Raw genomic sequence first — 25,923 nt, 5'->3', positions numbered from 1 at the left:
ATACTTATGATCTGATATTCAACTAATAGAGACATAGGTTCAGTCGGTTGTCCAATTGTTTGAGAAAACACATTAATTAATACTCACAATTAATCATCGAAACGCTAATCAGTGTGTCTTATAAAGATACTTTATAAAAGCATTTGATTAATTTCCAAAATATCCAGTTGTGTAAAATATGAGCATATTTAACTACATCCTGATGTAGGAATTGTATACAGTACATGTATTATCACAATCGCCTCTAGTCACTGATATTCCGATATATGTTGGATACCTTGACTAACAAAAAGTTGTTTTTCTTTTTTTTTTTTAAATTGTGTTTGTCAGTTTGCTTGGAATATCGTCCCCAGAACAGTCTGTTAAATCCTTGTAGTAGCTTGTAGCTATCTCACTGAACATCGCGTCCTATCAAGACCAGTTGGTGTAAAGTGTCTAACCCAAGGACAAAAACACGGATCACTGAACGACACGAGTAGAGTTTGAACTACAGATCTACAATGATCACCTAAGATTACATTAGACTATTTTTACGACTTTGTCATCGAGGCCCGCTGAAAATTAATTAATTAGAGTTAGAGACACATGAGTTTTGATTTGGATCTTTCGCTCCATTGATGTTATATACTATAGATGCTTCTCTTTGAAATACATGATAGAAAAAAGAACGTGGGTCATGACGTCACAATTAAGAATATCCTCGTTAAATATTGTTGCTTGACGTCATCATTGACAGTCTGTCCAATAAAATCGCTTCACGATTGTTACTAACATGCGGGTAACATGCTAACCAATGTCATGTGTGCGCATTTAATATTTCATGTGTAGAAAGACTCACATTGGCTATGGGAGATGTAAATAGAGATTTAAACAGCTGTATGAACTAACTCTAACTCCCAATTTGTATTGAAAGGTGCTAGTGTCGTGTGGGTGTCTGTGTCGTGGGGGTGTCTGTGTCGTGTGTGTGTATGTGTCGTGTGGGTGTCTGTGTCGATGTGGGTTGTTTCTGTTTAGTGTATGTTATGTGTTGTTTGGTGTAGTGGGTCTGTGTAGTTTGTTTTTTGTGTTAGGTTTGTGGTATGTGGTGTTGACCGTGTGGCTGTAGTGTAGGGTCGGTTATGTTTTTGTTGGTGTTGTAGTTGGTTTTTTTGTGAGTGCTGGTTGGTGTATGGTTGGTGTTTTATGAGTGTATGTTGTAGTGTATTGAGTGGGTTTTTTTGGACTTGTAGTGAGGTGATTAGTTGTGTGTATTTGTATGTGATGGTGTCTGTGTCGTGAGTGTATGGTAGTGGGGTGTCATGTGTGGTGTCTGTAAATGGTGGTGTTGTCGTTGGTGTTAGTTTCGTGTGGTTTGTGGGTGTCTGTGTATGGTGTATGTTCATGTGTTGTGTGTGTGGTGTTTTCGTGTGGTGTTGTCATGTGTTCGACAGTGTGTGGTGTACTTGTAGTGCTGGGTTGTATGTGCGTGGTGTCAGGGTGTGGTGTGTTGTGGAGTGTCTGTGCTGTGTCTTGTGTGTCTGTGTCGTGTGGGTGTCTGTGTCGTGCGGGTGTCTGTGTCGTGTGGGTGTCTGTGTCGTGTGGGTGTCTGTGTCGTGTGGGTGTCTGTGTCGTGTGGGTGTCTGTGTCGTGTGGGTGTCTGTGTCGTGTGTGTGTCTGTGTCGTGTGTGTGTATGTGTCGTGTGGGTGTCTGTGTCGTGTGGGTGTCTGTGTCGTGTGTGTCTGTGTCGTGTGGGTGTCTGTGTCGTGTGGGTGTCTGTGTCGTGTGGGTGTGGGTGTCGTGTGGGTGTCTGTGTCGTGTGGGTGTCAGTGTCGTGTGGATGTCAGTGTCGTGTGGGTGTCTGTGTCGTGTTGGTGTCTGTGTCGTGTGGGTGTATGTGTCGTGTGGGTGTCTGTGTCGTGTGTGTGTCTGTGTCCTGTGGGTGTCTGTGTCGTGTGGATGTCTGTGTCGTGTGAGTGTATGTGTCGTGTGGGTGTCTGTGTCGTGTGGGTGTCTGTGGCGTGTGGGTGTCTGTGTCGTGTGGGGGTTTGTGTCGTGGGTGTGTTGTGTGTGTGGTGTCGTGTGTCGTGTGGGTGTCTGTGTCGTGTGGGTGTTTGTGGGTGTCTGTGTTGTGTGGGTGTCTGTGTCGTGTGGGTGTCGGTGTCGTGTGGGTGTCTGTGTTGTGTGGGTGTCTGTGTGTGGGTGTCTGTGTCGTGTGGGGTGTTGGTGTGGGTCGTTGGGTGTGGGGTGTCTGTGTCGTGTGGGTGTCGTGTGTCGTGTGGGTGTGTGTGTCGTGTGGGTGTCTGTGTGTGTGGGTGTATGTGTCGTGTGGGTGTCTGTGTCGTGTGGGTGTCTGTGTCGTGTGGGTGTCTGTGTCGTGTGGGGTCTGTGTCGTGGGTGTCGTGTGTGTGTGGTGTGTGTCGTGTGGGGTGTCTGTGGTGTGTGGGGTTGTGTCGTGTGGGTGTTGTGTGCGTGTGTGTGTGTCTGTGTCGTGTGGGTGTCTGTGTGTGTGGGTCTGTGTGTGTGTGGTGGGTGTCGTGGTGTCGTGTGGGTGTCTGTGTCGTGTGGGTGTATGTGTCGTGTGGGGGTGTCTGTGTGTGTGGGTGTATGTGTCGTGTGGGTGTGGGTAGTGTGGGTGTCTGTGTCGTGTGGGTGTATGTGTGTGTGGGTGTCTGTGTCGTGTGGGTGTCTGTGTCGTGTGGGGTGTCGTGTGGGTGTCTGTGTCGTGTGGGTGTCTGTGTCGTGTGGGTATGTGTCGTGTGGGTGTCTGTGTTATGTGGGTGTCAGTGTCGTGTGGGTGTCTGTGTCGTGTGGGTGTCTGTGTCGTGTGGGTGTCTGTGTCGTGTGGGTGTCTGTGTCGTGTGGGTGTCTGTGTCGTGTGTGTCTGTGTCGTGTGTGTGTCTGTGTCGTGTGGGTGTCTGTGTCGTGTGGGTGTCTGTGTCGGTGTGTGTGTGTCGTGTGGGTGTCTGTGTCGTGGGGGTGTGTCGTGTGGGTGTATGTGTCGTGTGGGTGTCAGTGTCGTGTGGGTGTCTGTGTCGTGTGGGTGTCTGTGTCGTGTGGGTGTCTGTGTCGTGTGTGTGTCTGTGTCGTGTGGGTGTGGGTGTCGTGTGGGTGTCTGTGTCGTGTGGGTGTATGTGTCGTGTGGGTGTCGTGTGGGTGTCTGTGTCGTGTGTGTCTGTGTCGTGTGGGTGTCTGTGTCGTGTGGGTGTCTGTACAGTCCTTCGAACACCCATTATATCAAAGTGAGTTCATGCGTCCTAGGTCGATGGTTATAACGATTCTGTTTTATATCGTGTGACTCAATTTGGTCTCCTGTGGCGGATGTTGTTAAAATGTTACGTGTTGTAGACAATATCCAAGGCGCCAATACCAATGTGACTACAACGTATCAGTAGTATTGTAACGACCTGGGTAGCAAAGCCCTTTCAAACGTCAAGATGGAAATAGGCACCTTAAATGAACTGATGATCAATTGAGCATCATTTTACTATGTATTTTTTATTAACATTAGGCCTTACACGGGCAATCAGTACTTATATAAACCTGTTACACACAATACACATTACATAATATTAGGTAAACAGTACATACAATAGACTACAATGCTGAGATTGATTTAGAGTAGTTTTACCTACTGCTACAGTACACGATACACCAATTACTTTATTATACATGGAAGTGCCTCCAAAATAACTATGTATCTCCTTCCATAAACGTATAAACTGCATCAAATCTACTCATCATCGGACTGGTGGTCGCAGTGGACACAACATAGTTTGTAGTTATATACGGCGAAAATGAAGAAGGGTCCGTATAATTAGAGGTGGTCAATAGGATTTTAGAGCCCGGCTCATAACGCTAACGATGTAGAAGAGAACCTGCTTTCCACGTTTATATTGCGGTATATTATGGACACAATCATTTGTAATAAGACGCGTTTCTCTGGAAAATGATACATTTTCTTTTTGTTTCATTTTTTTATATATATAAATGCTGTAACAATTGTAACAGCGTCTGGTTACAAACAATTCTTTGTTTTGCCTTTTGTTATTTATGAGTGTTACCCATTAACAGGGTTCTGCACGTTCTTTCGTGCAGATGTTTTCGACTGACGACCAAGTCCTGTATTGTGCCGTGCCGTTCCCTGTCACAGATGTTTGCAGACTTTTCTGGAAACTAGTTCTATATCAGTCGATCCCTCACGCTTTGTATCGTTAGCGTGATGCTGCAGCAGGTGTTAGACGCACGGAAGTGATATTTCCTCACAGATATCGAGTATCTATTGACCTTCTGTTGGAGAAGTAAAGTCAACATCAACTAACCCCCTCCCCGCCACTTCCTACCCTACCCCCTCCCCTTCGTGATCCACCATAAATCCACCTGCCTTCTCATCCACACACAAATTCTACAAATTACAATCTACAAATTACAAAGTACGATGCATGTTTCATATAAAGCTTATAAAAGCTAACTATTTATGATATTTTATATATATAGAAGGGAATATCTCCCCCTCACTCTTCTTTCAATGACTTAGAAATCATAGCAACACTGTTATATTGTAGGCATGGAGAGCATTCGCTTATGGGCGACGGGGGCACTTCTGGCAGAATGCCGTAATAACTAGTAGATGGAGATGTAGCGCGAACGTATAAGGCCGGAATTAGGCAGAAGGCGTCATCGATCCCTCCGTGTCCGTAAAATCTGTCACGGCCTCCGGGCTAGTGCTTAGTCACTGCTCCCTTCCCCGACACATTAGATATACCTCTTATCACATGTATCAAATATCACAGATGCTATGGATATGTTTTAATGCTTACCAGTTATAACTGGCTTCTCCTTCTACATCTTTTTATTAACATCTATTTCTCCCAAATTGATTTCGTTGAGCATAAGATTTTGTCGATGGCATTAAATTTTATGCTGTGCAATGTGTGCATATTACACACGTTTTCGGGAAAACATATTGTACATAACTATATGCATGAATTCTATCAATTCATAATCGCATTCCCATTACGAATGTTCCTCAAACTTACATATAAAACATACTGACCCCGATATCACGCGAAATCCTATATTGATGAAATCATGTAAGATAATCATTAAATCGAATATTTCAATTAAAATATCAATTAATATATTTTTTTATGCCATATGTGACAATTATGGCGTTCCATACGATTTGCTACGAATATTTTGCGTACTTTCTCATAAAGTTTGTAGATTGGAACGACATCGTGTTATGCAAATAAATCAGGTGATCCATCGTTATACTATACATTCAATATTGCCCGTCCCTCCAACATTACCCGAGATTCCTATCATCTTGTAATATATACACTAAATATTAACAGAGCTGTATAATTTGTCTAATTTAAGTTTTTCAATCGAAAGTAAAAGCTTTTCGAGAGAGGATAGTATACTTTTCTGAACGGGTCACGAAGATAACAAATGGTAAGGAAAAATATGCATTTCCAAATAATTCATGAATTGCTGTATTAGATACGTCCTGTACATTTGATAAGCGCCAAACTGTTGAAGCAATCTAAAAAAGGAATATGGTCGATAGTCTCTTTAGCACATAAAGCAAGAAAATATCAGATTAAAGTTTTTTTGAAGTAATTATGCAAATCAATCGTGCTGCAGTCATTTCTTTCTTCCTAAGACCCATCAATACGTAAAGACACGGACGACTTTCTCCTCCTTTGTTTACCGCCGACATGTCTGACACTTAGTGTTTAAATTAAATCATAAAAATCGATGAGAAAGGTAGCACCTGGTCGCGATCTACGGTTTCGCGCGTGTGCGATACAGCGTCCATTTACACAAAAGATGCGGCCAGATTTCTTCGGATGTCATTTGCTTATTTTTGCAGATATATAGGGCTTGCACAAAATGCTGTGTATCGATCAGTAAATTTATTTTCGATTTATTTGTGGGTTTATTCTTTGAAAAATCAATCATTTTGTCTCATTTTGAAGATAGGCACGACGGGGGATAGAAGAACACATGTTATTCACGCGATTCAATTCTGGTATACCGAGCCACCTGCGGTCGACAACCTGACAAAGGACTGCACATGCTAATTATGACGGGCAGATGTCGGAAATATCGATCACCACAGGAACACAAGAATCAATAATGCTATAAAAATCCAAATCGTCATAATGCTGACAAAGATTTTTAAAATAAATTCAATATTGGAGAATTGATACAAAAAGGTCACCAGTTTATACAGTACAGAACAGTACCGTACTGTAACAGTACGACACCAGTTAATATCTAAAAATGTCCACTTTTTAATCTTTAGATTTCCTGTAGTGTACTACAGGGTATATATATTATGACAAAAGATGCTCACTTGTTAATAATCAAGCACGTTTCATTACGAATTAAGTAATACATACAGAAGATACCGATTAACGAAAATCGTATCATACAGCTGTATCGTCATTCTATGACTCGTCAGTGATGCTAAGGACATCTTAAAACTGTTTCGTCCTTCTAGGACTCGTCAGTGATGTTAGCGACATCATACAACTGCTTCTTCCTTCTTGGAGACGTTAGAGATGTTAGGGACATCATACAGTCGCTTTTGTACTTCATGTCTCGTCAGTGATGTTAGGGACATCATGCAGCTGTTTTGTACATCTAGGACTAGTCAGTGATGATAAGGACATCATACAGCTGTTTGGTACTTCTAGGACTAGTCAGTGATGATAAGGACACCATACAGCTGTTTTGTACATCTAGGACTCGCCAGTGATGATAAGGACATCATACAGCTGTTTGGTACTTCTAGGACTCGCCAGTGATGATAAGGACACCATACAGCTGTTTTGTAATTCAAGGACTCGTCAGTGACGATAAGGACACCATACAGCTGTTTTGTAATTCAAGGACTCGTCAGTAATGTTAGGGACATCGTACAGGTGTTAAGTCGTTCTAGGATTTCCCAGTGATATAGATAAGGTCACTGGTAAATCGGGTATCCTAATGGATAATCTTAAAAACACGCGAAATATGTAGATATTGTAGTAAAGCATCAAATATGAACATTAAAATATAACACTTTTTCAGAGATTTTTGAAAAATCGAATTTATTATGCATCCAACGAAGAGACAAGTACAGGTTGACTTGGTTACGATATCAATTGTTACCTCCCTTGAATAATCTCACTAGAGCACCAAGAAAGATAACTCTAACTCATTTCGTAGCATACACATTTATTTTATCACAGACAGGATGATACCATGTGCAAAATGTTCTCGTTCTGACGTACCTTGACAAAGTATATCATGCCAGGAAATAGACATTGTTTTAGATTTACATACATCTATGCATAAAATAGTAACTTGACAGAAACACGCGTCACTTATATATTTCTAATAATTTTCCGTTGACTGCAAACCATCAGCCCGACACGTACATGTACCAATATAACCAACAGGGAATTCAATCTTAATATAATTATCTTTCATAAACAATCTCAATTATAAGCACACCAAAGAAGTAATATATTACTATTGTACCTAATAAAACTTTCACTACAATCGACTTGATTGCATCAACGGACAATGGATGATCGCGTCATGCAAGGACACAAGTATATGGGGAAGAACTTATTATATCGCTAAACGCAAAAAAAACAACAACAAACAAACAAAAAACAAAAAACAAACACACAATCTAATCAGAGCTAGCGACCCAACCCATAGCAACAAACAATACAGCCAAACCTGCATTCCGAGCCCATCTTCACTATATGAAGTGGTCTCTTAATACAAATATGGTTAACATGAAAATACTACAAGGGATATTGTTGAAAACGCAGATAATCTAGCAATAAAGTTTGTATATAAATCAGTGTAAATAGTATCATCACATACACTGACTTTGAAGTTGGTAGAGAATCAGGCTAATATCCCCAAGGTGAGTATTTTATCCCTACCCGGAGCCGGTTTGCATTTCCCAGGAAACTGAGACAATGTTGTTATATGAGACAATAATGTCACACTAGTTTGCTCTGGATAGCGCGGTCACCATATGTTGATCAGTGAGGTGACCACCAGCTTCTACAAGAGAAGACCACCCTAAAATGACCTTAACTTGGCGATACTCCCAGCAAAGAAATAAGTGAGAATGTGGCAACGAATCGATAAACGAGTTTATTGCGCATATTTCATCATACAATTACTAGTGTCCTCATCATGCTAGTGTCCTCATCATGCTAGTGTCCAAGTCATGCTAGTGTCCAAGTCATACTAGTGTCCCCATCATACTAGTGTCCTCATCATGCTAGTGTCCAAGTCATGCTAGTGTCCAAGTCATGCTAGTGTCCAAGTCATGCTAGTGTTCAAGTCATACTAGTGTCCAAGTCATACTAGTGTCCAAATCATGCTAATGTCCTCATCATGCTAGTGTCCAAGTCATGCTAGTGTCCAGGTCATACTAGTGTCCAAGTCATGCTAGTGTCCAAGTCATACTAGTGTCCAAATCATGATAATGTCCTCATCATGTTAGTGTCCAAGTGATGCTAGTGTCCAGGTCATACTAGTGTCCCCAACGAAGCAAGAATTGAATTTATTTTAAAAATCTTTGTCAGCATTATGACGATTTGGATTTTTATAGCATTATTGATTCTTATTCAAGCCCACTTGGGTGAAGTATATTATGGACACAATCATTTGTAATAAGACGCGTTTCTCTGGAAAATGATACATTTTCTTTTGTTTCATTTTTTTATATATATAAATGCTGTAACAATTGTAACAGCGTCTGGTTACAAACAATTCTTTGTTTTGCCTTTTGTTATTTATGAGTGTTACCCATTAACAGGGTTCTGCACGTTCTTTCGTGCAGATGTTTTCGACTGACGACCAAGTCCTGTATTGTGCCGTGCCGTTCCCTGTCACAGATGTTTGCAGAAACACGCGTCACTTATATATTTCTAATAATTTTCCGTTGACTGTAAACCATCAGCCCGACACGTACATGTACCAATATAACCAACAGGGAATTCAATCTTAATATAATTATCTTTCATAAACAATCTCAATTATAAGCACACCAAAGAAGTAATATATTACTATTGTACCTAATAAAACTTTCACTACAATCGACTTGATTGCATCAACGGACAATGGATGATCGCGTCATGCAAGGATACAAGTATATGGGGAAGAACTTATTATATCGCTAAACGCAAAAAAAACAACAACAAAAACAAACAAAAAAAAAAAAAAAAAACACACACAATCTAATCAGAGCTAGCGACCCAACCCATAGCAACAAACAATACAGCCAAACCTGCATTCCGAGCCCATCTTCACTATATGAAGTGGTCTCTTAATACAAATATGGTTAACATGAAAATACTACAAGGGATATTGTTGAAAACGCAGATAATCTAGCAATAAAGTTTGTATATAAATCAGTGTAAATAGTATCATCACATACACTTTGAAGTTGGTAGAGAATCAGGCTAATATCTCCAAGGTGAGTATTTTATCCCTACCCGGAGCCGGTTTGCATTTCCCAGGAAACTGAGACAATGTTGTTATATGAGACAATAATGTCACACTAGTTTGCTCTGGATAGCGCGGTCACCATATGTTGATCAGTGAGGTGACCACCAGCTTCTACAAGAGAAGACCACCCTAAAATGACCTTAACTTGGCGATACTCCCAGCAAAGAAATAAGTGAGAATGTGGCAACGAATCGATATACGAGTTTATTGCGCATATTTCATCATACAATTACTAGTGTCCTCATCATACTAGTGTCCTCATCATGCTAGTGTCCAAGTCATGCTAGTGTCCTCATCATACTAGTGTCCTCATCATGCTAGTGTCCAAGTCATGCTAGTGTCCTCATCATGCTAGTGTCCAAGTCATGCTAGTGTCCTCATCATACTAGTGTCCTCATCATGCTAGTGTCCAAGTCATACTAGTGTCCTCATCATGCTAAGTGTCCTCATCATACTAGTGTCCTCATCATACTAGTGTCCTCATCATGCTAGTGTCCAAGTCATACTAGTGTCCAAGTCATGCTAGTGTCCTCATCATACTAGTGTCCTCATCATGCTAGTGTCCAAGTCATACTAGTGTCCAAGTCATGCTAGTGTCCTCATCATACTAGTGTCCTCATCATACTAGTGTCCTCATCATGCTAGTGTCCAAGTCATACTAGTGTCCTCATCATGCTAGTGTCCAAGTCATGCTAGTGTCCAAGTCATGCTAGTGTCCAAGTCATACTAGTGTCCTCATCATGCTAGTGTCCAAGTCATGCTAGTGTCCAAGTCATGCTAGTGTCCAAGTCATACTAGTGTCCTCATCATGCTAGTGTCCTCATCATGCTAGTGTCCAAGTCATGCTAGTGTCCTCATCATGCTAGTGTCCAAGTCATGCTAGTGTCCAAGTCATGCTAGTGTCCAAGTCATACTAGTGTCCTCATCATGCTAGTGTCCAAGTCATACTAGTGTCCAAGTCATGCTAGTGTCCCCATCATACTAGTGTCCTCATCATGCTAGTGTCCAAGTCATACTAGTGTCCCCAACGAAGCAAGAATTCGGCATGAACTGAACTAAATAAAGATATTTTCATTCTAGATATTTAAGGATGGCATATCTCTCGAACGTAAATTACATTGATGTCAGTGGTCGATCGCGGTATAGATTTTACCAACGTCATTTTTATCACATGAACCTCACTTCCAAGTTGTGATTCCAGTGTCATAGTAACTAGGCAATGACGGCACGGCTGGATACGAAATTTACTATTGGGGACGTTGCGTTGTCAACCGTATTTGAAAGTTCTTGATAATGGTTCAAGAACTTGATAAGAATGGTTGAAATAATTTCTGCATGTTAGCATAATTACGGAAGATCCTTTAACGAACCTATTGTATACGGGTAAAACACTTTTTACAAAAATGATTATTTTAGGTACAAATAATAACTGCAATGGTACTTGATGCTGAGACAGATTTGCAGAACACTAGTTGCGAAGAAATTCGTACCATTGACTATATTATCAAGTAATCTGCTGCCAAATTTCTTCGCTTTATGAGCAATTATGACTCTTTCGCCAGGCTAATTAACTATCTTAATTACTGCTCCTAGCGAAATATCAGAATGGATTAAAACTCTTATTAAATTTGAATTCAAATGTGGTTCAATATGGGTGACTGACGTTCTACACGAATGAGTGTTTAATACATTTTCCCAAAGTCATGTGCATTCCAAGGAATTGGATGTTGGAAAAGGCAAAGAAACATTCTCAGTCATTCAATACATCAATTCAGCACCGTTCTCAAACACGTTTTGTTACGTGTCTATTTTACAATCCAACATTATCAGATTTCATTCTATCATATCTGGTTGCTTGGATTTTATGATTTGGCACATTCTGTTTCATTATCATAACTTGTAATGATATTCAGTCATCATCAATTCTTGTTTACATAATACGTCACTAAGAACGTGGCCATGGCTACCAGCATCATGAATAAACGATGATACCACGTGGTGATCTGAGAAGTGCATCCGCTGGAGAAACACTCGCATACACATGTAGATCCCGACACACGAGTGACACACGCATGGCTGGATCCTACTGTTTTGAAATCTCCTTCGAAAATCCTCGAAATCTTTGTACACAATAACACCCTCCTCTGTTGCTCGAACAAAGGATTGAGTCACAAGAGGTCCGTCTTGTTGATCAATACGTGTTGCCCAAGGGTCTCCAAAAGTAAGGCCATCTGGTGGAGGGGGAGGAACGGTCATAGAGTTTGATTTCTTCATGATTTTGCCTGTGATGAGAGATAGGCCTTCTTGTATGTCGGAGTGGCCGATTGCAATATCGGCGCATCCATAAAACTGTTCTTGGTTTCCACACCCAAGACATTGTTCCCCGGTTTTTGCGTCTCTTCCCCAGCTATTCCCGGCGTTGTATTTCCACTGAAACAAACAGTCCCGACACCGTACACCACTTGGCAGTCGAACCTGCAACTCAAGTTTCTGGTAGCCATTTTTGTCGGGTACGGGGTATCTAGTTCCCCGGATGTCAGGGTTAACCACCTGAAGTACGTATTGGTCAAGACAGTCCTGTGTGACCTTCCTCCGCGGGTCGTCGTTAGCACAAAGTTTAAACTCGAAGTATCCCTTGTGATTGGCCGTCAACTCTACAACGACTGTCATCACCTGACCTGGCTGGAACGTGCGTACTATTATGCCATTGGCATATTTCCCGCCTGCCTCGTTTTCGTGTGTACCTGTCCAAATGTCGCCACATAACCCACATTTCCCGCCATTTTGTTCGTATTGAACCTGAAAACAAATTATACATGTAGATGATTCTTTATTTTGTAATATAATGACATGAATTAAAGTGATCATTTACCTGAACTCAACAGTAAATAAAGGTATCAATATACAGTAAATAAAGTAATAATTTCAAAAAAAACTCCATAGTAAATATATGATCATTTATCACGATTCCTCAGCAGTAGATCACGTCATTCTTAAACAATCAAGAGTGAATGAACCTTTTTATAACGGAAACAAAGTTGTCATTTTACCTGAAGGCCCTTACAGTAGAGCTTGTTATCTTTTTACCTGAACTCCCTTACATTAGAGCTGGTTATCATTTTACCTAAACTCCCTTTCAGTAGAGCTAGTCATAATTTTACCTGAATTACTTACAGTAGATCTAGTTATCATTTTATCTGAACTCTCTTACAGTAGATCTAGTTATCATTTTACCTGAACTCCCTTACATTAGTACTAGTTATCTTTTTACCTGAACTCGATAACATTAGAGCTACTTATCTTTTTACCCAAACTCCCTTATTGTAGAGCTAGTTATCATTTTACCAGAACTCCCTTACAGTAGAGCTAGTTATCATTTTACCTGAACTCCCTTACAGTAGAGCTAGTTATCATTTACCTGAACTCAACAGTAAATAAAGGTATCAATATACAGTAAATAAAGTAATAATTTCAAAAAAACTCCACAGTAAATATATGATCATTTATCACGATTCCTCAGCCGTAGATCACGTCATTCTTAAACAAAGTAGAACTAGTTATCATTTTACCTGAACTCCATAACAGTATTGCTTGTTATCATTTTACCTGAATTCCCTTATTGTAGATCTAGTTATCTTTTTACCTGAACTCCCTTCCATTAGAGCTAGTTATCTTTTACCTGAACTCCCTTCCATTAGAGCTGGTTATCATTTTACCTGAACTCCATTACATTAGAGCTCGTTATCGTTTTACCTGAACTCCCTTCCATTAGAGCTAGTTATCTTTTACCTGAACTCCCTTACAGTAGAGCTAGTTATCATTTTACCTGAACTCCCTTACAGTAGAGCTCGTTATCATTTTACCTGAACTCCTTTACAGTAGAGCTAGTTATCATTTTACCTGAACTCCCTTCCATTAGAGCTAGTTATCATTTTACCTGAACTTCATTACATTAGAGCTAGTTATCTTTTACCTGAATTCCCTAACAGTAGAGCTAGTTATCTTTTTACCTGAACTCCCTTACAGTTGAGCTAGTTATCATTTTACCTGAACTCCTCCGCAGTAGAGCTGGTTGTCGTTGTAGTTTGGCGGATTGTTGAAGCCGTACCTCCACATAGTGGAACGAGATGGCGGATCGATAAGCCGACCGTGACCGTACACAGAGTTAACTGCGTATGACAGGAAGATGTTGAAAAGCAGGAATTTCATCCACATTTTTCCTGATCTGTTATATACAAGAATACATGTATTTAGAATATGTATTAATTGCCTTTTTTCTTCTCATTAGTTATTGCCCAAACAATTTATGTTAACCTATTTTTAATATAAAGTAATCAACTGTTCTGTTCTATGGCCAATATCTTTTTAAATACATGTAGGTAAAAACTTATACATAATTAATGAAAAGAGACACAGAACTGTACATTTTCATGCATGCAATGTATGCACCCATGTGTTTTTTTTAAACTTAAACACGAATTCGGAAGAAATACAAGCCTATATTAAAACCCGCTATGATTTTACATCCAAAACAGATACATGTACATTGCACATATCATTTCTGTAGTATATTAAAGAACTATAAGCTGTGAAAGAGAAAACAATATCAGGCAGGCCTGTTGTGTTTCAACATTGCTTATGTAAAAACATTATGCTTGAGCTATTATATAGTGTACATGGTTGATATTTCAGATGGCAATGCATCACATACGAATATAGTGTTTTAAAGATTAGAAACTAGGACTAAAGACAGGATTTAGTTTAGTAACAATATATTCCGCATTTGTTGACATCTGAACAGCACTTCTATAATACGGTAAAGAGAAAATAAGTTATTTACTGGGGATATCAAACAAGGACAGGGAAACCATCAATGTCAAGCTTTATAGAGAGTATGTACAATTGAAAGTGGTCGTTACTAAGTTGTATAACTTGTGTCCAATTGCATTTGCTTTTTTAAAATAAAATATGTTTAAACTAAACTAATTAAAAATGACAGAGCAAATCTGAATGAAAAGCGCCAAAGTAAAGGACTGAATGGCACGTTGCTTGTTAATGGCAATGCTTCAACCACACAAGTAGTTGTAAATACGTTTTTGAATCAAGATGAAGCATCACAGATTGACCACCAATCTTATTTGCCAGACTCAAGTCTCCAATATCTCGACAGTATACACCGAAGACACCATCGTTGACATCGAGCAGCATTTCCGCGTTCCCGAAATTGCATTGCTGCCAAAATTTGGGGAATTTTAATAGAAAATATCAACAATGTAATTCATACATTTGGTTTGTGACGCTAATGAACTAATTTATTGAATGGATCTCGTATAAATGTATTAGAAAAAAGACCTTATTATCGGTAATTAAATTTTGTATCTAATAATATCACACATGAGGTGATAATTATCTGATAATGTAACACATCAGATTAGTATAGCATGTCAGTACTACCCGGTAAAAGCATAACAGAGAACAGAGTAAAAGACGAAGGAACAAAACTATGTAAAATAAATGATTTATTCTTGCATTAAAACAAACATGGTTATACATTATAAATTATATTGCAGTGTATGAACTAGAACCATTCTGGAACATTATGTATGCCTCATTTTCCCTGTACAAGTTATATTATATTATTTCATACTCCTATGAATATAAAACGCCAGAACTACATTTTTCTGAAGGTCGATCTACATGTACCTACAACACCCGAAAGTACCTATTGGAGTAATGTCCCTAAGAGGTAAATTGACCCCTGAGTGACCAGTGGATGTGTATTGGCAGTTTTGAGTGAATGATTAACAGTCATTCTATCGTCACATGACAGCTTAGACCTCCTTAGGTCAAGGATACAGTATAAGTACGGACCGGAAATAGTTTATGTTACATATATAATACTGAACAGGCCATATTGGTGCACTTTTCTAAAGGATAAAAGGTGTGAAACGATTTGTACAGGTTATTGACTATTCTTAGTTGTGCACTTCTTGTAAGCCGAATTATATAGGTCACTGCCTGTTCTTGGACGTATTGGAAATTGCATGTTGACACAATAACAATCTTACTAATCTCGAAAATACCATTACGTATCTAACGACATTTTGACGCTTAAACAGATTTTATTGCATGTTAGAGGGACGTGTAAACGCCACCAAAGAAGAATGAAAAAGGGGGAAAAGTAAAAAAAAAAAAAAAAAAAAAGGACAAAAAAAAAATCATTTTTTGCTATTATATTTTCTTTTAATGCCACTCAAAAAGTGAAGAACCTCGATGAACATTTGAGAAATGTGTTATGTGTAACGGTATCTTGATATTTCTCTTTCTTAGTCCACCTTTTTGAATTTTGAAAATAGATCAACAGGATTTTGTAAAGTGCAAACCATCCACGAACAGAGGAGCCTTACACCTGTCAAGAGAAAGACAGCTTAGAATATGTCACTTTAAGAGAAAATATATTTTGCATATCAAATAGGTATAATAATGTTATTTTTGGGCGTTTATGGTAATAAATTTCCCATTTGATATGAATTATTAAAGTTAAAACTTGAAGATGATGGCTGTTATAGCTTATTATTGCCTAGTTATAGATGTGTTATCAGTTTTACTATATCTTAAAAGTGTATTTGTTAATGTAAACTCCGAGCGTAATATATTATGTTATCAAACTTTATGCACATGTAGTCAAAACACATTCTTCGTCACAGACTATCTGGACATGATTTAAAAGTGTGGATACTTCACACATTTGACCTCGGAGATATATAGCCTTACATTTCCATTATATTAAAGTAATGGCTTGTAATGTACATGATTTGAACAAAAAAGTAAAACTTTCTATCTAACAGTGGGCACAGCGATTTAGTTATTGCAAAAATGGATTAAGTTGACTACAGAAACAATTTAATTCATTTTGTAATTACATGAATTATTCTTGAAATAATAAAATGCAAAAAAGATTTGTTATAACAGCGTTTTGGTAATTGAAACACAAACAGATAATATCGATATTAAATAGAGGCTATAATTTCAACACAAAGTAAGATTTTCATTGAAATAGTTGACAGTTCCAGAAGGGCTAGCGTCTTTTTCGATGACATAATATATTTATATGATACAAATCTTGGTGAAATCATCAAAAAAGAACTAGGATGGTAACACAAAATAGTTGGGTTATAAGAGGGATTTAGTAAATTATTAACTGTAATGAAGACCTGTTTTGAAATTAATTAGAGTGATTGTAGCAGAGATTAAGTGATTGGAACAAATTGGTTATTGCGGGGTTTAGTAATTGCAATACAAAATTGAAGGATTTGAGCGTTACGAAACGATTACCAAATGGGTTAGTGATTGTAACACAAGTCAGTACATACTTGTCTGAGACAAATGGACTATCGTGTTGTAGTCTTTTTCATTAATCCACGTCCTCTTTACTGTTAAGATACGGTGAAAAGGGTTTTAGCAGAGGATAGTTCCCCCTTAAAATTTCGTCTCACTGTAAATAGTATCGCAACAGCCTGTGCGGCCACATTTTATACGGAACAGGGATAACCAGTCGAAATGGGGAAGAACACAAAAAGTCGACAGATTTACAATGGAAGCAGAAAAACAAATGTCAGCTGTGATTAAAGATGCTTGTAGAAGATGTTGAAATGAAACCACGATAGTTGAGTAGTGGATAATGATTTAAAACATGCTAAACTATATTTCTTATTTTAAAGATATTCAATGAGACTGTAATGCTTTACGCTATATTGCAGTAGGGAACGCAAAAATACAACCTGTATACTGTAAGCACGAGGGTATTTTTGGGTTCGGCTACAATTGGCCTATATCAGATGACTTGTTAATCCTTCAATTGAGCTAGAAATTTTCTTCGTCATCTTAAATTCGCCCTGTTATCAAAGGGCGAAAATGACGAAATTAAACGGAGGCGAAGCTTGCCAGGTATACAGTATTTGATTAGGAGTTTACTGTTACTTTATTCAAAGATTTTTCATTTACATGTTTTTATTTATTTATTTTTATATTCTAAATTATATTTTTTGACTTCAATTGCTATAACAAATGACCTGTTATTTCAATGATCCCCACTGACATGCCTTATTATCTCCTGATGCTCCTGTTTGGATTGAGTTTTTTTTTTTTTTTTTTTAATTAATTTTAGTTTCAACTGTTTTTGTATCGCGAATGTATCCTACCCTCGATAATGGCTATGCATGCAAATAGAACCAATTGAAAATGGCAACCTTTACAACAAACAAAAGAAAATATACGTAAAAACATTAACGGATGATAAACGATTTGTCATATCAGACGACAATGCGTAATTTCCGGGACAAGGTTGTCTTCACTAAAACAATAGATCATCGCCAAACCAACACAACTAGATATGTTATCTAGAGATGAAAAAGTAGACATCGCGATACGCCAGAACATTGACCTGCTCATATGAACCACTACTGTAGACTTCCCCTGTCATATCTATTTTTCTGCAGACAACGGTGAATTCATAATTCAATTTCAAGTACTTAAGCGATTTTTTGTACAAATATATGAACTAATTTATTTTAATGCATTAATTATGATGACGACACAATCAAATCTAGAAAAGCAATCAAAATCGCGCTAGATAATGCTATAACGTTTTTGACATAAATCATAGTAAATACACATTGAGAACAGGTAAACTATCATATTTCATAGATATTTTTATAAATACATGTAGTTTGTCCTGGGTTTTACGTCTTCGAAACAACATACGAGGCCGTAATCTGTATACACCACGGTTTATTATAAAATAAATTTGCATTTATTGATATTTATTCTAAAATGACTACAATAAAACCTCTCATAAATTTGTCACCGTTTTCTTTTTCCGTTTCTTTTCGTACTGTACTAGTTCAGTGTTTGGAGATTTGTGCCCTGGCTACAAGCAGGTAGACTGGCTTCCTGTCTAGAATATTAAAATTATAGATAAACTTAACATTTATGATTTTGGTCTCTAGGAATATGTCTGATCCTAAGTTTCAAACTAGGGGGAGATAATCTAGCATTAGAATTCAGTGGAGCAGTTCTAACACACACACACACACACAAACTAGCAGGTTACGATATAGTGTTCACATCTGGTTGGGTCAGGTTAATGTGTCACCGAAATGACATACCTGGACAGTGTAGCTTTATTTTACTGACAAGTTTTCCAAGGAGATACCACTAAAAGTAAACGAGAGGAAAATAAACAAATGTATGTTTCAGTGTTGCAATGGGAGCAACAAATTCATCATTTTGAGTCCCCGCTGTTTCGTCAGCACATTACACAAGTCATATCAATCGTTACGACCAGGGGTTCCAAGATGACACCGCTAAATGAAGAATAAAAACACCTTTACAAGTGGTGAAAGGGGGACAGGAAATTAATTTTGGTTTCCCTATCGCCTCATCAGCATAAATTTAGTCAACATTAGTCGCCTTGACCCGAGTTTCCTCTTGCCCTGATACCATGTCTGGTGTAGGGTCCCTTCACCAGAGATGGTGTCATGGCCAGAGGAAACTCATGCCATATTCGCCTAAAACGACAAGTGGTACCCAAAAAACAGTTCTGACACCACTACAGATAGGTAGAGTATAAAAGCAGAATACAAACTTTAGTTTATCTAATGTCTCATCGGCAGAAAATAAACACATTCTTTCCACACATATTAGTCGCCTTATACAAACAAGAGATGGACCTATTGGGTGTGATGCCCGTTTATAGTACATTTGTTGTATATGATAGCGGTACACCAGTCCAACACGTCTCTCTACTTTAAAAGGGAGTGTTGGATACAGTGTTATAAATCATACCTCACCACTGACTGTCCTCTTGTCAGACTTATATATCTGTATACATGTATATTTACATAACATATAGCGACGACAAATCATATAGCACTAGCTTTTACCTACATACTTAACACATCCATCATACGATGTAAAGATGGTATATTAATATCTCCGCCAAGAACATCTTTCACACATTCGTCTAACGTACATATTATATTACCTTATACATTTAGCTTTCATTGTTTGTTTCTGTTGTTGTCCGTTTCTTATTCTTGATTGCTAATTAAGTTAGAAAACATAATATCATCGTGTTTGAATAATATTTTTAAAAATTCAAAATCTCAAGCAGTGAAGAAAGAATGAGAATCGTATACGTCATATCTTTGTGATTTATTGATATTCTACGCCATTGTAAACAACAGCAAATTACATATTTACTTTAGATGACACTTTATAATGACACAAACATAAAGTAAATATCTCAAGTAACTGAGCATCAGAAGAAATATAAGGTTATTATCCTAAATGTTCCACGCTCCAATTCGGCTTTGTTTTACAATAATAATAAAACTAGCCACGCATGTATGACACTGATTCATTAATGCGGCAATCGAGGTCTAATGTATAAATCACAAACAAACTGAACCATAAACAAGCCGTAAAACACCATTGTTAAATTCCTATAGATCAGTCCATTAACAATCTCACGATTTGCTCCGTAAAAACGCTCACTAGTTTTATGGGTATAAGTAAGTTGTAAAAAATGTTTTATCTAACCCTTAGTATTAATATACAAATGTATTTGAATTGCAATAGTTATAGATTTTGAATTATTTAGTAACATTTGAATAACTGAAAGACTTAAAAAATACACATATTTGAAAAAAGCTATTGAACTAAACTTTTTTTTTATTTGTATTCAAAGAATTTTACAAAAAGACATTAAATTTTGAGATACACATATAAATAATCCTTCTTTATATCTAAAAGATAATTACCAAATGAAGTGACAAAAATAAAATCATAAAAACACGTTCATACACAAAATATTTCAGTTAAAACTTTATTTTGTATTAATTATCGAGGTAGAGGAAGACAATAGAATACACTTTTACATAAACATTAGGCGTAGAACAATAGATAGACGACCCAATTGTTTAATTGTGTAAAATGTGCAATCATGTGATATGCTATAGACACTGCCATTTTGTAATGATTTGCTACACAGAATATCCTCGGTGCATTATTTTCCAAATGAATAGCATCGCCGTTCACGTCAGTGCCTAATAAGTAGTCATGATATGTCCGCTAATATAAATGTCGAAGGAGGCCAGGGGCATGCACGCGCTGTCCAACTGGACAGCCGGACTTCTCTGGATGTATAATTAATATCGTGTATATATATGTGTGTATATTTATATTGTATATATGGATTGTATAGTATACATGTAGCCTGGCATAATGTTGTGTAATACATGTATAATATTTATTTATGACTCAGCCAACGGAATATATTTCGCTAATGGCGTCTCGTATGACGGTGGGTTTATTTGGTAGATATCACAGAGGACCTACTGATGGATTTATGATTGATCGCTATATATCTAAAAAGTGACATGTCTTGATTCAAAGTTGAATAGAAGCTTGGTGAAATATGATTAGATACAGCTTAGTTATCATAAACTACAGCAAACAATGGCTAAAAAGCAATGTATTACCTGTACACAGGTATTGACATTCCACGTAATACCTAACATAAACTACAACAAGAACAATGCCTGTATAATGAACGTATATACGCAAATATTAACATTCCTGGCATGGGAATGAGTAGTATAATGCAAAGTAATCCTTTTGAAGTATGCATAAACGTGTCCCTTTATCTTGACATTAACGATAACACTACCTCGGAAAAAAAACAGAAATAAGAAATCAAGGAGTCACTCAAATGTTGTCTATCACTACCTGACGTTGTACATTGATCGAGTAATAGAATCAAATTAAGGTGTGTACTTACTTTAAATTAAATACAGTGTTGTTGAACGAAGTTGTTATCTTCAATTAATCCAGTTCGGTCCACTCCAGCCAGTGTAGGGTCACATGAAATATACGAGAAACGGAAGAGAGCGATCATGAGTTAGAGCATCCTCTCGTGGGTCCTATACGACAGCGTCTTAATCAGGATATGATTCACAATTAAATTTTAGATTCATGGCCCACGCGTCATGTACGTAGTGAGTCTAATAACACCACACTTTCACCTATTTAAACGAAATTTCCCATGTAATTCCTGTTGGCGTTGCGACCGTATGCTTTTTCTTGGACACAAAACGTTCCCATGGTCTTGATAAACATAGATTGGCGGTATAGATTCCGTCCATATGTAAATCCAGGTTAAAATATGTCCCTAACTTAACACATCTCCCTCTCTAGAAGGATCGCGATCATTACAATGACCATATGAAAGAAATATTTGACCATCGGTGTATATTGATATTCGCTGATGACGTCATGGTCCCTACTTTGGGATGGACATGAGGTAGTTCTGTTTAGTGATCGTTGATAGATCACTATGCTGTGACCGCCGGCTAGTTATTACACGTATATATAAAGTGTCGGAACGGAACCGTTGGTAGGTTACATGTTAAACATTAGCCATACATGACCCTATCATACCTTTCCTGGTGTACCTAATGGATGTAAAAGGTGCCAACAAGGTCCCAGACTTACCTAATTACTGAAGTATTCGATTACTTAAAGATACCAACAAGGACCCAGACTTATCTGATTATTGATGTACTATACAGATGTAAAGGTACCAACAAGGACCCAGACTTACCTAATTATTGATGTACTAGTAGATGTAAAGGTACCAAACATGACCCAGACTTACCTAATTATTGATGTACTAGACAGATGTAAAGGTACCAACAAGGACCCAGACTTACCTAATTATTGATGTACTAGACAGATGTAAAGGTACCAACAAGGACCCAGACTTACCTAATTATTGATGTACTAGACAGATGTAAAGGTGCCAACAAGGTCCCAGACTTACCTAATTATTGATGTACTAGACAGATGTAAAGGTGCCAACAAGGTCCCAGACTTACCTAATTATTGATGTACTAGACAGATGTAAAGGTGCCAACAAGGTCCCAGACTTACCTAATTATTGATGTACAAGACAGATGTAAAGGTGCCAACAAGGTCCCAGACTTACCTAATTATTGATGTACTAGACAGATGTAAAGGTACCAACAAGGTCCCAGACTTACCTAATTATTGATGTACTAGACAGATGTAAAGGTACCAACAAGGACCCAGACTTACCTAATTATTGATGTACTAGACAGATGTAAATGTGCCAACAAGGACCCAGACTTACCTAATTATTGATGTACTAGACAGATGTAAATGTGCCAACAAGGGCCCCGACTTACTAATTATTGATGTACTAGGTAGATGTAAAGGTGCCAACAAGGACCCAGACTTACCTAATTATTGATGTACTAGACAGATGTAAAGGTGCCAACAAGGACCCAGACTAACCTAATTACTGATGTACTAGATAGATATAAAGGTGCCAACAAGGACCCAGACTTACCTAATTATTGATGTACTAGACAGATGTAAAGGTGCCAACAAGGACCCAGACTACCTAATTATTGATGTACTAGATCGATGTAAAGGTGCCAACAAGGACCCAGACTTACCTAATTATTGATGTACTAGATAGATGTAAAGGTGCCAACAAGGACCCAGACTAACCTAATTACTGATGTACTAGATAGATATAAAGGTGCCAACAAGGACCCAGACTTACCTAATTATTGATGTACTAGACAGATGTAAAGGTGCCAACAAGGACCCAGACTACCTAATTATTGATGTACTAGATCGATGTAAAGGTGCCAACAAGGACCCAGACTTACCTAATTATTGATGTACTAGATCGATGTAAAGGTGCCAACAAGGGCCCAAACTTACCTAATTATTGATGTACTAGACAGATGTAAAGGTGCCAACAAGGACCCAGACTTACCTAATTATTGATGTACTAGACAGATGTAAAGGTGCCAACAATGACCATGACTTACCTAATTATTGATGTACTAGATAGATGTAAAGGTACCAAACATGACCCAGACTTACCTAATTATTGATGTACTAGATAGATGTAAAGGTACCAAACATGACCCAGACTAACCTAATTATTGATGTACTAGACAGATGTAAAGGTGCCAACAATGACCCAGACTTACCTAATTATTGATGTACTAGACAGATGTAAAGGTACCAAACATGACACAGACTTACCTAATTATTGATGTACTAGACAGATGTAAAGATACCAACAAGGACCCAGACTTACCTAATTATTGATGTACTAGATAGATGTAGAGTTGTCAACAAGGACCCAGACTTACCTAATTATTGATGTACTAGACAGATGTAAAGGTACCAAACATGACCCAGACTTACCTAATTATTGATGTACTAGACAGATGTAAAGGTGCCAACAAGGATCCCGGCTTACCTAATTATTGATGTACTAGATAGATGTAAAGATACCAACAAGGACCCAGACTTACCTAATTATTGATGTACTAGATAGATGTAAAGGTGCCAACAAGGACCACGACTTAACGACTTAACTAATTATAGATGTACTAAGTACTAACAAGAACTCATGTTTACCTAATTATTGATGTACTTGATATTACGAAGATTTAGAACGTGGTGACACGAGCACTTTGCAAACATGTTATAACGTAAAACATTAAACATTACAAATGATATAAAATAACAAATTAAATAATATGGATAAAATACCGAATTTAATCATGTCAATACGAAAAGACAACAGGAATGGTATTATCTATATGGATTTATTTTCATGAACATTTCATTTATTTACAAAATTGCATAGCATAGACAACTTATTAATGGGTTGATAACATGATATAGACTGATTTTCGGGTTGGTGCCCGACCTGAATAACAAAGTAGCAATTCAAAATATGCCAAATCATTAAATGTTGTCATCAGTCCTAAATCGTAAGATACTTTCTGTAATAGAGTCTCAATTACAAATTGGTCTGTGTCAATACCAAGATAGTATACCCAAACGCCTGATTTCAATACTTGTCCAAAGTTTTCCATGTTACAGTTCCCTAATGCCCATAATAATGATACTATGTACCATTTAAATCAAAACACTATCCATCCCTATTTTTTTTAACTTTAATTGCATGGTCAATCAATCCAGTTATATCAATCCAACTTACATGCGTAAACTGGAGTCTAGACAATTACGTATAATATACCGGTAGTGTTTGAGCAAGATTTTTACTCTTGGGTGTTTATCTAACTAAAATGATTTAGTAATTTGGTATTTTTTGGAGTGAGTGGGATTGAGTATAGTTTATTTTGACTTACGTGACCTTTCTTTCTGTAGTTATTTAACTATTTCATAATGCATTACTTTACCCCGTCATCTCTGTAATTAATTGATGTGTTTATGTTCATTCAATTACCAATAGATGATACTTGATTTGTATTTTTTGACAGCAATGTATATTTCTTTTTGTAACTCTTCAATTTGGAGGAAATAAAGAAATGATAATAGCATCGTCATACCGTCCTGCCGAACTCTATAGTCACGTAATGGAACTGTACCAGTACATCTATACACCTGTCATAGATACGGATCGACATTAAAAACATTATAAAATGTTATCGAGGTCTTGTCGAGTTTGGAAGTGAAGCGGCACTTAATATTAGCAGTAATGTTAGCACAATAATTCAATCATGTCCAAGACTCTTCCGGCGTGAGTAACTCTCATAGATTTAGAAAACATGAACAAACAACCAAATGATTAAAGGAATATTATAGATAATGCCAAAATGTTCAGAAACTGTTTAAGATTTGTTTTGCACGATTGCGTGATAAAACGTCGAAACAACATAACCATACCTCGGTAATCTTCTATTGTTTTCTTTGTTTTTCTAATAATCATTCTTCTTTGAAATTTCGAATCTCTGAAACTTTCCAATATGGCTGCCTCTCAGTGCCTTCACACGTCTGCCCCTAGAAACATGTACGCATGCTCGACAAAGCTGCAATCAGATTCAAGGAAATCGACCACGCCACTTTGATTGACATAGATATCTAGATAATATATTTTGGGCGTGTTTTAATTGACAATTTATGTCAATAATATAGTTCCTTATAATTTCCTTTTCAATTAACTATAAAGTAGAATTAACAATGAGGATGATCCGACGGGCGTTCCCTCCATAATTATATTTTAGAATAGTTTTTGGACTGTGAATTTTGGAAGAGTATTAGCCATTAAAAAATACCTGGCGGTCAAAATAAGGAATGTTGATTCTCAAAATAAACTCTTAGATAAGCAGGCCTCGGAATCCCCCTGGATTCTCAGTTGTGAATTGGTAAAAAGGGGGATAATTGAGTCTAGTTTTTTTCAGCATGCAGAGGGAACGGAGTACGACAAAGGTCAGTAGGGCTATGGTGGATTCAGTTTCAGTTTTAGTCTTTTGTCCGTGTTAAGAGTAAGTTTA

The 25,923-nt window shown here is 37.6% G+C and overlaps 1 protein-coding gene across 1 annotated transcript; it reads right to left on the bottom strand.

The window, feature by feature from the left end:
• Positions 1 to 7,195: 7,195 nt before the first annotated feature.
• Positions 7,196 to 21,853, bottom strand: LOC117332979. Its single transcript, XM_033892073.1, has 3 exons — positions 21,354 to 21,853; positions 13,559 to 13,736; positions 7,196 to 12,310 (listed from the first exon to the last, which is right to left on the bottom strand). Exons 2-3 carry the CDS (start codon positions 13,724 to 13,726, stop codon positions 11,402 to 11,404), a joined length of 1,077 nt encoding a protein of 358 aa, XP_033747964.1. The 5' UTR covers positions 13,727 to 13,736; positions 21,354 to 21,853; the 3' UTR covers positions 7,196 to 11,401.
• Between the last annotated feature and the right edge of the window lie 4,070 nt (positions 21,854 to 25,923).

This window comes from Pecten maximus, chromosome 1, assembly GCF_902652985.1.
Source record: "Pecten maximus chromosome 1, xPecMax1.1, whole genome shotgun sequence".
NCBI classification, from domain to species: Eukaryota; Metazoa; Mollusca; class Bivalvia; order Pectinida; family Pectinidae; genus Pecten; species Pecten maximus.
The sequence above is the reverse complement of the archived record's forward strand: the minus strand, read 5'-3'. Positions and strand labels throughout refer to the sequence as shown.

Bases quoted from the DNA above. Each gene is read 5' to 3' on its own strand.
- LOC117332979 (XM_033892073.1), bottom strand. From the start codon at position 13,726: ATGTGGATGAAATTCCTGCTTTTCAACATCTTCCTGTCATACGCAGTT. The intron at 12,311-13,558 runs GTAAAATGATAA...ATTTGTTTTCAG, and splicing joins TCTACTGCGGAGGAGTTCAG to GTTCAATACGAACAAAATGG.